At 42.5% G+C, this 13,115-nt stretch overlaps 1 protein-coding gene across 14 annotated transcripts in view; it reads left to right on the top strand.

Annotated features, from left to right (window-relative positions):
• Positions 1-8,162, top strand: part of LOC139530302 (la-related protein 1-like) — an 87,812-nt gene extending 79,650 nt beyond the window's left edge. For 9 of the 14 annotated variants that reach the window (XM_071326576.1, XM_071326573.1, XM_071326570.1 and 6 more), the window contains one exon: positions 4,827-8,162. In XM_071326576.1, the coding sequence (XP_071182677.1) occupies positions 4,827-5,092 (266 nt within the window). In that variant the 3' untranslated portion in view covers positions 5,093-8,162. Of the gene's footprint in view, positions 1-1,252; positions 4,182-4,826 lie in introns of those variants that run through there. The other 5 variants (XR_011666000.1, XM_071326577.1, XM_071326580.1 and 2 more) reach the window with 4 other exon arrangements.
• The last annotated feature ends 4,953 nt before the right edge of the window (positions 8,163-13,115 follow it).

Below are 13,115 nucleotides of genomic sequence, written 5' to 3'. Positions count from 1 at the left end.
TGGGACAGGTGAAAACGTTGCGACCTCTATAAATATTTATGCGATAACGGGGAAAGAATGAGGAAGTGGATAGAATTCCATTTGTTATGATTATCAGTGAAATTAACAATTTTATAACATCGATATAACACTTATTTCTTTGAACTGCGTTGTTGGTTAAGGGCTTGTAAAGTAAGCATTTCACTCTAAGGTTGTATTTGTATACCTGTTGTATTCGGCGCATGTGACGAAATAACATTTGATTTGATTACCATCAGCTTTATAAGACTGTAAATGACCAACCACACGGTTTTTACCTCTGCTTTTGAGAGGAGCTGGCGACTTTCAGCTAAGCTAACAATATGCTAACTTCAATCTCCAAACTGCACGCCGAGAAATAAAAATACACACTTCTCTCAGTATCCCTTTAACAAAGAACAGGCCTGCCCTGTTCACCCTGTACTCTTTGGTTGCATCGCAAATGGCACCCTGTTCCTTACATAGTGCACTACTTTTGAGCAGGGCACATAGGGCTCTGGTCAAAGTAGTGCACTATATAGGGAATAGGGTGCCATTTGAGACAGACTTTGTTACAGAACGACCTGTAAGGGGCATTTCCATGTAAAAGGACCCATGAGCACCAACATGTGAAGTTCATAGGAGCATGTCAAATGAAAGCCAAGAGTCTATATAATTGAGAAATGAAGGCATATATACATTTTTTAAACCATATTCCATCCTAACAATGTGGAATAAGCAAAGGCTTTGCATTCTGGTCAAACCAATGGAAAAGGGATCAAAGACACAATCATGTTGAAGTAATTTCAACACTTATATTTCGTTTTGGATAAATGATTTGCCTTCTGTAAGATTAGGAAACATTGCCCTGTGCCTTGTAATTCCGTTACCAAAAACCCACATATATATTTAAGATATTTTCACATTTCTCTCCCTCATGAGGGAGGATAATGAATGTTCACAGAAGTAACAAGTAAAGGTTGACCTAACAATTAGTTAGTGTTTTTACTGACATCAAGTGTATGAATTATTAAGTGATTAAAACTCGTTATTCTGTTACCAAATCTGTAACAGAATTACTGCAAGTGAATTAGCTACAATTGGGAATCCTACTAGTCACAAACCACAGTTGGGTCACCTGCTATTGTCCTCCCTTCTACTCGCATACTGTTATGTTTCTCTCTTTCTGTCGTGTGTTGGTCAAAACAAGACTGTGAACAACCCCTCCCTCTCTCTCCTCTTTCTCTCTCTCCAGTTAATGTCAGCTCTCGCGGCTCAATGACACCTACCACCTACTCTGTTTCCATTTACTGTAGCAAGCATCCTCACCAACTGAGCACCGACACCGGACGTCCATTGACTTTGAAAAGTTGTTGAATTTTGGTCAGTCCATAAACATCGATGTTTCACAAGTTTGGACAGTACAGTAGAGCGCAGTACAGCCGTATAGAAAAGTAGAGTTAAGTACAGCACACGTTCATAGAGTACAGTAATGTACTGTCTTGTACTGAATATATCTACTGTGCATTACTGTGCTTTACTAATATGGCCAAATTTGTGAAACGTAGATGTCTGATTGTTTAAGATTTGGCCTTGTCCGGACCAACCAAATGTGGTCTTGTTTAGTGGCAGAGCTCATTACAATAACAGCCAGTGTATTGATGAATAACCAAATATGCAAAAGAAGGATATTGCATATTTCTACCTTTTTGTGTTCCTATTCAGGATACATCACCACAAATAGAGTGATATTCATTGCCATAATTTGCATTTTTGTATAGTACAGATCAGGGACCCGTTATGTAAACCCGTTACCATAATTCTGTTACCGGATGTAAATACACTTCACCTACTGTAGTTCAATAACCAAAATAAAAATGTTCAAATTCAAGGTGTCATAATACTGCTAAATAGTTGACCAAATTGCTACCCGAACTATATGCATTGACCCCCTTTTCCACTAACTCTTGACTCATCACATATGCTGCTGCTACTGCTTATTATCTATCCTGTTGCCTAGTCACTTTACCCCTACCCATATGTACACTACCAGTCAAAGGTTTTAGAACACCTACTGATTCAAGGGGTTTTATTTTATTCTACATTGTAGAATAATGGTGAAAACATCAAAACAACACATATGGAATCATGTAGTAACCAAAAAGGTGTTACACAAATCAAAATATATTTTATATTTGAGATTCTTCAAATAGCCACCCTTTGCCTTGATGACAGCTTTGCACACTCTTGGCATTCTCTCAACCAGCTTCACCTGGAATGCTTTTCCAACAGTCTTGAAGGAGTTCCCACATATGCTGAGCACTTGTTGGCTGCTTTTCCTTCACTCTGCGGTCCGACTCATCCCAAACCATCTCAATTTGGTTGAGGTCGGGGGATTGTGGAGACCAGGTCATCTGATGCAGCACTCCATCACTCTCCTTCTTGGTAAAATATCCCTTGCATAGCCTGGAGGTGTGTTGGGTCATTGTCCTGTTGAAAGACAAATGATAGTCCCACTAAGCCCAAACCAGATGGGATTGCATATCGGTGCAGAATGCTGTGTTAGCCATGCTGGTTAAGTGTGCTTTGAATTCTAATTAAATCACTGACAGTGTCACCAGCAAAGCACCATAACACCACCTCCTCCATGCTTTACGATGGGAAATATACTTGCGGAGATCATCCGTTCATCCACACCACATCTCACAGACACTGCGGATGGAACCCCCCAAAAACTTGAATGAGTAGGTGTTCTAATACTTTTGACTAGTAGTGTACATACAGTGTATTCAGACCTCTTGACTTTTTCCACATTTTGTTAACGTTACAGCCTTATTCATTAAAACAGCCTCAATTGATTAAATTTCCCCCCCCCCCTCAATGACAAAGAAAAAAATGGGTTTTAGAAATTTTTGCACAAATTTTTTTTTCTTCACATTTACATAAGTATTCAGACCCTTTACTTAGTATTTTGTTGAAGCACCTTTGGCAGCGGTTACAGCCTCGAGTATTCTTGGGTATGACACTACAAGCTTGGCACACTTGTATTTGGGGAGTTTCTCCCATTCTTCTCTGCAGATCCTCTCAAGCTCTGTCAGGTTGGATGGGGAGCGTCGCTGCACAGCTATTTTCAGGTCTCACCAGAGATGTATAATTGGGTTCAAGTCCGGGCTCTGACTGGGCCACTCAAGAACATTCAGAGACTTGTCCCGAAGCCTCTCTCCTGCATTGTCTTGGCTGTGTACTTAGGGTCGTTGTCCTGTTGGAAGGTGAACCTTCGCCCCGGTCTGAGGTCATGAGCGCTCTGGAGCAGGTTTTCATCAAGGATCTCTCTGTAATTTGCTCCGTTCATCTTTGCCTCAATCCTGACTAGTATCCCAGTCCCTGTCGCTGAAAAACATCCCCACAGCATGATGCTGCCACCACCATGCTGGATGGTGCCAGGTTTCCTCCAGTCGTGATGCTTGGCATACAGGTCAAAGAGCTCAATCTTGATTTCATCAGACCAGAATATTTTTTCTAATGTTTTGAGAGTCCTTTAGGTACCTTTTGGCAAACTCCAAGCGGGCTGACATGTGCCTTTTTACTGAGGAGTGGCTTCTGTCTGGCCAATCTACCAGAAAGGCCTGATTTTGTGGAGTGCTGCAGAGATTGTTGTCCTTCTGTAAAGTTCTCCTGTCTCCACAGAGGAACTCTGGAGCTCTGTCAGAGTGACCATTGGGTTCTTGGCCACCTCCCTGACCAAGGCCCTTCTCCCCCGATTGCTCAGTTTGGCCAGGAAGCCAGCTCTAGGAAGAGGCTTGGTGGTTTTAAACTTCTTACATTTAAGAATGATGGAGGCTACTGTGTTTTTGGGGACCTTCAATGCTGCCCAAAAAAATGTGTGCCCTTCCCCAGATCTGTGACTCGACACAATCCTGTCCCGGAACTCTGCAGACAATTCCTTCAACCTCATGGCTTGGGTTTTGCTCTGACATGCACTGTCAACTGTGGGACCTTACATAGACAGGTGTATGCCTTTCCAAATCATGTCCAATCAATTGAATTTACCACAGGTGGACTCCAATCAAGGAGAAACATCTCAAGGATTGTGAATGGAAACAGGATTCACCTGAGCTCAATTTCGAGCAAAGGGCCTGAATACTTTTGTAAAGAAGGTATTTCTGCTTTTTAACTTTGAATAATTTTTTTTTTTTTTTAAATGTCATTATAGGGTACTTTGTGTAGATTGAGGATTTTTATTTAATCCATTTAAGAATAATGCTGCAACATAACAAACGGGTCTGAATACTTTCCGAATGCACTGTATCTACGTCAATTACCTCGTACACTTGCACAGAGTCGGTACTGGTACCCCGTGTATAGCCATGGTATTATTTTTCTCTCCGTTGTTGGGAAGAAATGATTTCACTGGTAGTCTACACCTCTTGTTTACGAAGCATGTGAAAAGTACATTTTGATTTGTATGTCATAGCTGACACCCCATTCTTTCCGCAGACATCTTTTGAATCTTATTTCGAAGCAGATACTTAACAAAGTTTTGAAAAAATGTGGTCACGTGAAAACTGAGGGAGATTTTACCGCAATTCTGTTACCACACTGCATCTGCACAGTTCATCCAGTAAATGTGTTTCTGTGAAATGTTCAAAGTAGTCCTTGTGCATAGAGTTTATTGCTTTGTTAAACTTTAAAATCAATGTTTTTTGTTTAGCATAGATTTTAAAGTGAAAAATCTGACTCGGTGTAATTCCGTTAACGTTGAATTGCCCTTTTAGAACGTCTGTAGAGTCCCAGTTAATCCCACACCTCACCATTTTCCTTCATTGCAGCCCCCAATGGAGGAGGGAGGCCGCAAGAGACACTCATCCAGCGGAGACGGTCGCCACCGCCACCCCTCCCAGGGCCCCAGCCGCCCCCACAGCCAAAGTGGCTTCAGCCCAGCCCCGTTCGCCCAGGGCCCCACCAGGGAGGATGCCAAAATCAGCAGCCAGAGCCAGCGACCCGCAGCCCAGGCCTCGGCAACCGCATCAGACGCCCAGCCACCAAAGTAACCCCAGACAACCCTCAGCCACTTGGATCAACTCAACGTCATTAAATATTTTCTGCGCCGCAAGAATGAGAGAATGACTTTCTGACGAACGGCTTGTGATTTGAATAAATCGAGGCTCTTCCATTTTGATTTATTTAGTTTGAAACACCCAGGGTTTTGACTTATTAGAGACGAAACTGAATGACTATTGAAGGAGTGGACAAAGTATTTTATTTTGCAAACCTTGGCATATATTCTTTCCCGTGGTTACAATGTGGGGAATGGACATGGTTTCTGAGGACGTTTGATGGCAACTGCGAACCTTGTGATTCCTTTCTATTGATGGACCAACCCCCTTTTCCACTTGACACCATCTAGTTGGTGGATTAGAAAATGATGCTTTGAAAAATACATATTTAACTTGTTTTGCGCGAGAGAGAAAATAGAGGGAGAAAAAAATAGATGAAAGAACACCAAACCAAATGATGAAAAATGAACAAGATCATTGAAAGTTGCCTTATTTTAATGTTTTTTCTGCTTTACTTGTGCCCCGCCACCGTAATGTCGATTGTACAGCATTGATAATTGCAAATATGCAACATTGGTCACCACCTACAGTAGTGGCCACTCAGTGACTCCCTCCCTGCCAAACCGTTTTCAACGCAACCTGCTACACTGTCTTCCAAGTGTCATAAAGCCTCCCCCTTTGCCCACCCCTCAGTGTGTTTGCAATTTGTGGCTCTGGAATCACCAATCCGGATTACTTGAAGAAGAAAAAAAGAGCGGGAAGGTTTATCAGTAGATCTGGTGTGCTGCGGTGGTTGCTTTGGGGAGATGTGCGGTGGGTTATGTTTGGGGGGTAATGGCCTGCTTCCCAGGGCTGAACAAGGCAGGGTTTCAGTCTGCAGCTTAGCATGGCCTATAACATTGCAACCCACCACCGCTTCCACACACACACCCTCGTATGTCTTTCCCCAGAGGCTCTACTCTGTCCATCTGGAGGAGTACGACCAATGGACAGACAGTCTCCCTTCTGACCCCTGAACCCAACCCACCTGTTCTATTCCCATGAACAGCTACATGCGGTCAGATATAAACTATAGTAATCTAGTGTGGATAACATCTTTATCCGACAGAGGACTGATGATATCAAACAGATGAGTGATTTTTTTTTTTTCTTCACTCATGTGAATTGGACAGAAGATAACTTGCACCTCCCGGCTACTTGTTTTATTGTTTATATATTCGCCTTACATGTGTACATACTTTTTATTTTTTATTTTAAATGGGCTGAAATTATAATGCTTTTTTATTTGCTGTGTTTCTACCTATGCTGTGGGTATGTCTCAGTATTGCTATGCTGTGGGTATGTCTCAGTATTGCTATGCTGTGGGTATGTCTCAGTATATTGCTATGCTGTGGGTATGTCTCAGTATTGCTATGCTGTGGGTATGTCTCAGTATTGCTATGCTGTGGGTATGTCTCAGTATTGCTATGCTGTGGGTATGTCTCTGTATTGCTATGCTGTGGGTATGTCTCTGTATTGCTATGCTGTGGGTATGTCTCTGTATTGCTATGCTGTGGGTATGTCTCTGTATTGCTATGCTGTGGGTATGTCTCTGTATTGCTATGCTGTGGGTATGTCTCTGTATTGCTATGCTGTGGGTATGTCTCAGTATTGCTATGCTGTGGGTATGTCTCTGTATTGCTATGCTGTGGGTATGTCTCTGTATTGCTATGCTGTGGGTATGTCTCTGTATTGCTATGCTGTGGGTATGTCTCAGTATTGCTATGCTGTGGGTATGTCTCAGTATTGCTATGCTGTGGGTATGTCTCAGTATTGCTATGCTGTGGGTATGTCTCAGTATTGCTATGCTGTGGGTATGTCTCTGTATTGCTATGCTGTGGGTATGTCTCAGTATTGCTATGCTGTGGGTATGTCTCTGTATTGCTATGCTGTGGGTATGTCTCTGTATTGCTATGCATTTGTTGAAACCTCTGGACTTTCAGAAATGGGAACATAGTATAGTACAAATAAAGGGACATTTTCATTCGGTCGTCAACTGACATTCAATGCAACAACAAATCACACGTTTCCAGAACAAGTTCATTTTCAAATCGGAGCTAATTTGCAGGATTTAAAATATTTTTTATGATTTCCATTTACAAATTGCATGATGTGAAGCACTAGTGTGTTCACGCCACGGCAATTCAAACTTTCCACAAATCATATCATGAGCCAAAGTCAAAATATTTCCCCTAACTAGTTATTGATCAGTGTAAAGTGTAATGGTCCTCTTTAGTTAAATATCAATTCCAGGATTTCCGCTGTGTTAAAATTTAAAACAAACATGAAGACAATTGGACATTTTCATTAACGGTCATTGTTGAAAAAGTTGAGTTTCACAAGAATTAACTTTCTTTGTAGCTTTTTTTCCCTGTCTTGTGGGTTTAACTCAAGGGAGCTGTGAGTCAATTGAGTGGGCTTATATGATTGATTGAATCGCTCAAGAATGTTTTTATTCGAGGAATTAAAGACAAATTACTTTCCTAATGCACCCCCAGTGAATGTCACCTCTGTGTGCCCCCCCTCACTCGTCCTAGACCAGGATAGAGGACAGGTAAGACCTGTCCTTTGGGGTCCAGTCTAATTGTTAGCATAGTGCATCAAACCCTGTGGGTGGAACTGCTCCAATGAACTCAGCAGGACACCAGGCATGGCGCCCCCTAGTGTCAGATGGACTGGGCCGGACACTGGAGAGAAAGAGGGGAAGGGAGGACGTAACCCACTTTGGTTTTGTCAATAATCAGAGGTAATGAATGGCAGTGTTGTCTGGGGACTGAAAAAAGGACAAAATTCCATAAAGCCATATAAATAAAAAATAGCTGTATATGAACTACACATTTTTTTGGAATAGTTCATTACCATTACAATATCCTAGGCTTGTCATGAGGGGGGGAAAAAGAATAAAAACAAATGTAAAATACTTGAATGAGATCTTGTATTATAGCATTTAATATCCATAATATCTGCTTTGTAGGCTGTGATTCGCTATTAGTGTTATTTGTAGTAATTGTGCTTTTCCTTATATATATATAAAAAAATAAAAAATTAAATTGACAAAAAAAACTTCAACACCAACTCTGTCATCGTTCTGTTATTTTCTTGTCTATTTCCCTGTAGGGTATTCCAGAAAGCAGGATTATTAAGTTAACCAGCTAATTTTGATAAACTGCCACTGTTTTTCTGTCTGATTAAGAAAGCTACATTTGTATATTGGTGGTTGTCAACTCACTGGGTATGTTCGAGCAGTAATGCTAACACAACCGACTGCAGAAGAAAGTCTACGAGTGATGTCGGGGGGAGGTGCATCTGCAACAGCTGAAAGTTGGACACTGTTGTGGTTTACCTACATCAAGGCTCCAACCCCCATACCACACATTTACAAATGTACAGTTATGACTATAACTACTGTTCCCTGAAGGAGGGAAACTAGGTACAATACAGCTACCGGGAGCTAGCGTCCTCTACTGAAGAACATTAGAATCACGCCTGACAAGGCCAATGAACACCGTGCCTAACTGTCGGCCCCACCTTCCACAGGCGATAAACCAGAGTCACGGATTCATTCCTTCAATCCAGTACCGCTCTTCACCAAGCCCAGAACTGGGCGGCACGTGGCCGAAGAGGTGTACCTCGTTTCCCTCCTTCAGGGAAAAGTAGTTGTAGTCATAACTGTACGTTCCCTTTGTCAACTTTGTACAACACTATGGGGATAGCCCCAAGCCAACGTCAAATGAAATGGCCCACGGCAGACCCCCCCAGAGTTCCAAGCCAACCTGTGGTATCTGGGTATTGCGCAACCCCTGGTCCACTCAATGTACATGCATAACACTCATACCAGACACAAGGCATGTAACCTCCACTATTCCTCAGATGCAAACTGAGGCGAAAAGGGTAGAGCTAGAGACCTGTAGGACATAGTCATGACTAAGGCTGCATTAGGACACAACGTCACCTTAGAGTGATGTTACAACCCAACTTTCTACAAGAGGGGTGAACGGGTAACGCGTGGAGATCTCCAACACGTTTAGTCAAGACCAAAGCCACGAGCAGTGCAATCTTGTAGGAGAGGATCCACAGTGTCTGTTGCAGTGTCTGTTGATTCAAATGGGGCCTCACACAGCACTTCCAAAGTCAAATCTCAAGTGGGTGCAATAGGTTTAGAAACTGGCCTGAGACGGCGCACACCCTTTTAAAAACCCTGGAGTGGCACTAATACTTCCCCCAAATGACACGCTGTAAACACCCGCTATTTACAGTTGAAGTCGGAAGTTTACATACACTTAGGTTGGAATCATAACTTATTTTTCAACTACTCCACAAATTTCTTGTTAACAAACTATAGTTTTGGCAAGTCGGTTAGGACAGCTACTTTGTGCATGACACAAGTAATTTTTCCAACAATTGTATACATACAGATTATTTCACTTATAATTCACTGTATCACAATTCCAGTGGGTCAGAAGTTTACATACATTAAGTTGACTGCCTTTAAACAGTTTGGAAAATTCCAGAAAATGATGTCATAGCTTTAGAAGCTTCTGATAGGCTAATTGACATAATTTGAGTCAATTGGAGGTGTACCTGTGGATGTATTTCAAGGCCTACCTTCAAACTCAGTGCCTCTTTGCTTGACATCATGGGAAAATCAAAAGAAATCAGCCAAGACTTCAGAAAAAGAATTGTAGACCTCCACAAGTCTGGTTCATCCTTGGGAGCAATTTCCAAACGCCTGAAGGTACCACGTTCATCTGTACAAACAATAGTACATAAGTATAAACACCATGGGACCACGCAGCCGTCATACCGCTTAGGAAGGAGACGCGTTCTGTCTCCTAGAGATGAATGTACTTTGGTGCGAAAAGTGCAAATCAATCCCAGAACAACAGCAAAGCACCTTGTGAAGATGCTGGAGGAAACAGGTACAAAAGTATATATCCACAGTAAAACGAGTCCTATATCGACATAACCTGAAAGGCCACTCAGCAAGGAAGAAGCCACGGCTCCAAAACCGCCATTAAAAAAAAGCCAGACTACGGTTTGCAACTGCACATGGGGACAAAGATCGTACTTTTTGGAGAAATGTCCTCTGGTCTGATGAAACAAAAATATAACTATTTGGTCATAATGACCATCGTTATGTTTGGAGGAAAAAGGGGGAGGCTTGCAAGCCGAAGAATACCATCCCAACCGTGAAGCACTGGGGTGGCAGCATCATGTTGTGGGGGTGCTTTGCTGCAGGAGGGACTGGTGCACTTCACAAAATAGATGGCATGCATGAGGGAGAAGAATTATGTGGATGTATTGAAGCAACATCTCAAGACATCAGTCTTGTGGAAGGCTACCCGAAACGTTTGACCCAAGTTAAACAATTTAAATGCAATGCTACCAAATACTAATTGAGTGTATGTAAACTTCTGACCCACTGGGAATGTGATGAAAGAAATAAAATCTGAAAGAAATAATTCTCTCTACTATTATTCTGACATTTCACATTCTTAAAATAAAGTGGTGATACTAACTGACCTAAGACAGGGACTTTTTACTAGGATTAAATGTCAGGAATTGTGAAAAACTGAGTTTAAATGTATTTGGCTAAGGTGTATGTAAACTTCAGACTTCAACTGTATATCAATACAACTCTCTTATGGAGGGTGCCCTTGTGGACTGTATAGTAGCAATAATGTTCAGAGGTAAACCCCTTGCCATCAGAATGGACCTTTCAGGGGCCAGATTCCAAATCTCCGTCTTGCCCTTGCGCCTGGGACAAAAGGTGAATGATTTCCACGAGCCACAAAGGATCAATGACGCTCCCTTCCCAGCATTGAGCTGCACCCAAACCCCAAATTGTGCTGCCCTCGCATAGCATACACCACCCTCGGGGGGATGCGTCTGTCGTGATCACCTTGCAGGATATAACTTGACCCATGCTGCTGGTCCCTCCACCGAGCCAGAGCCTGTAGGCAAGACAGGAACACCCGGAGTGACCAGTTTAGGTGCCGCAATGCGTCCAAGCGAGTGTCTATCACCCACCAAAGGTCGCAACAGCCCGAGGGGAACCATGGCGATCATAGAAGTCATCATCCCCAATACAGTGGGGCAAAAAAGTATTTAGTCAGCCACCAATTGTGCAAGTTCTCCCACTTAAAAAGATGAGAGAGGCCTGTAATTTTCATCATAGGTACACTTCAACTATGACAGACAAAATGAGAAAAACAAATCCAGAAAATCACATTGTAGGATTTTTTATGAATTAATTTGCAAATTATGGTGGAAAATAAGTATTTGGTCAATAACAAAATCTCAATACTTTGTTATATACCCTTTGTTGGCAATGACAAAGGTCAAACATTTTCTGTAAGTCTTCACAAGGTTTTCAAACACTGTTGCTGGTATTTTGGCCCATTCCTCCATGCAGATCTCTAGAGCAGTGATGTTTTGGGGCTGTTGCTGGGCAACACGGACTTTCAACTCCCTCCAAAGATTTTCTATGGGGTTGAGATCTGGAGACTGGCTAGGCCACTCCAGGACCTTGAAATGCTTCTTACGAAGCCACTCCTTCGTTGCCCGGGCGGTGTGTTTGGGATCATTGTCATGCTGAAAGACCCAGCCACGTTTCATCTTCAATGCCCTTGCTGATGGAAGGAGGTTTTCACTCAAAATCTCACGATACATGGCCCCATTCATTCTTTCCTTTACACGGATCAGTCGTCCTGGTCCCTTTGCAGAAAAATAGCCCCAAAGCATGATGTTTCCACCCCCATGCTTCACAGTAGGTATGGTGTTCTTTGGATGCAACTCAGCATTCTTTGTCCTCCAAACACGGCGAGTTGAGTTTTTACCAAAAAGTTATATTTTGGTTTCATCTGACCATATGACATTCTCCCAATCTTCTTCTGGATCATCCAAATGCTCTCTAGCAAACTTCAGACGGGCCTGGACATGTACTGGCTTAAGCAGGGGGACACGTCTGGCACTGCAGGATTTGAGTCCCTGGCGGCGTAGTGTGTTACTGATGGTAGGCTTTGTTACTTTGGTCCCAGCTCTCTGCAGGTCATTCACTAGGTTCCCCCGTGTGGTTCTGGGATTTTTGCTCACCGTTCTTGTGATCATTTTGACCCCACGGGGTGAGATCTTGCGTGGAGCCCCAGATCGAGGGAGATTATCAGTGGTCTTGTATGTCTTCCATTTCCTAATAATTGCTCCCACAGTTGATTTCTTCAAACCAAGCTGCTTACCTATTGCAGATTCAGTCTTCCCAGCCTGGTGCAGGTCTACAATTTTGTTTCTGGTGTCCTTTGACAGCTCTTTGGTCTTGGCCATAGTGGAGTTTGGAGTGTGACTGTTTGAGGTTGTGGACAGGTGTCTTTTATACTGATAACAAGTTCAAACAGGTGCCATTAATACAGGTAACGAGTGGAGGACAGAGGAGCCTCTTAAAGAAGAAGTTACAGGTCTGTGAGAGCCAGAAATCTTGCTTGTTTGTAGGTGACCAAATACTTATTTTCCACCATAATTTGCAAATAAATTCATTAAAAATCCTACAATGTGATTTTCTGGAAAAATAATTCTAATTTTGTCTGTCATAGTTGAAGTGTACCTATGATGAAAATTACAGGCCTCTCTCATTGTTTTAAGTGGGAGAACTTGCACAATTGGTGGCTGACTAAATACTTTTTTGCCCCACTGTATGTGCAGGCATTGGCGAAAAAATGTGACACAGCCTAAATTTGGCCAAGCAAAGCTGGAAACCGGCCTCCCTAACTCAAGAAATGGAATGCGTTGAGATGGAGTTGAATAGCTCTTCTCTTAATTCAGTATGGGTGTGTGTAACACCACCTGCTTCCTTGACTCCGCTACCACCAGCCAATCATCCCAGATGTTCGTGAGCATTCTGAATTTGTAGGACCTGAGGTGCTTGTTTAGGGCACGCAGGATAATTTCCTACTTACAAAGCATGTAGAGGTCTGTGATTTTTATCATAGGTACACTTCAACTGTGAGAGACGGAATCTAAAACAAAAAT

The sequence above is a fragment of the Salvelinus alpinus genome, chromosome 9 (assembly GCF_045679555.1).
Source record: "Salvelinus alpinus chromosome 9, SLU_Salpinus.1, whole genome shotgun sequence".
In the NCBI taxonomy this organism is placed as follows: domain Eukaryota; kingdom Metazoa; phylum Chordata; class Actinopteri; order Salmoniformes; family Salmonidae; genus Salvelinus; species Salvelinus alpinus.
The sequence above is the reverse complement of the archived record's forward strand: the minus strand, read 5'-3'. Positions and strand labels throughout refer to the sequence as shown.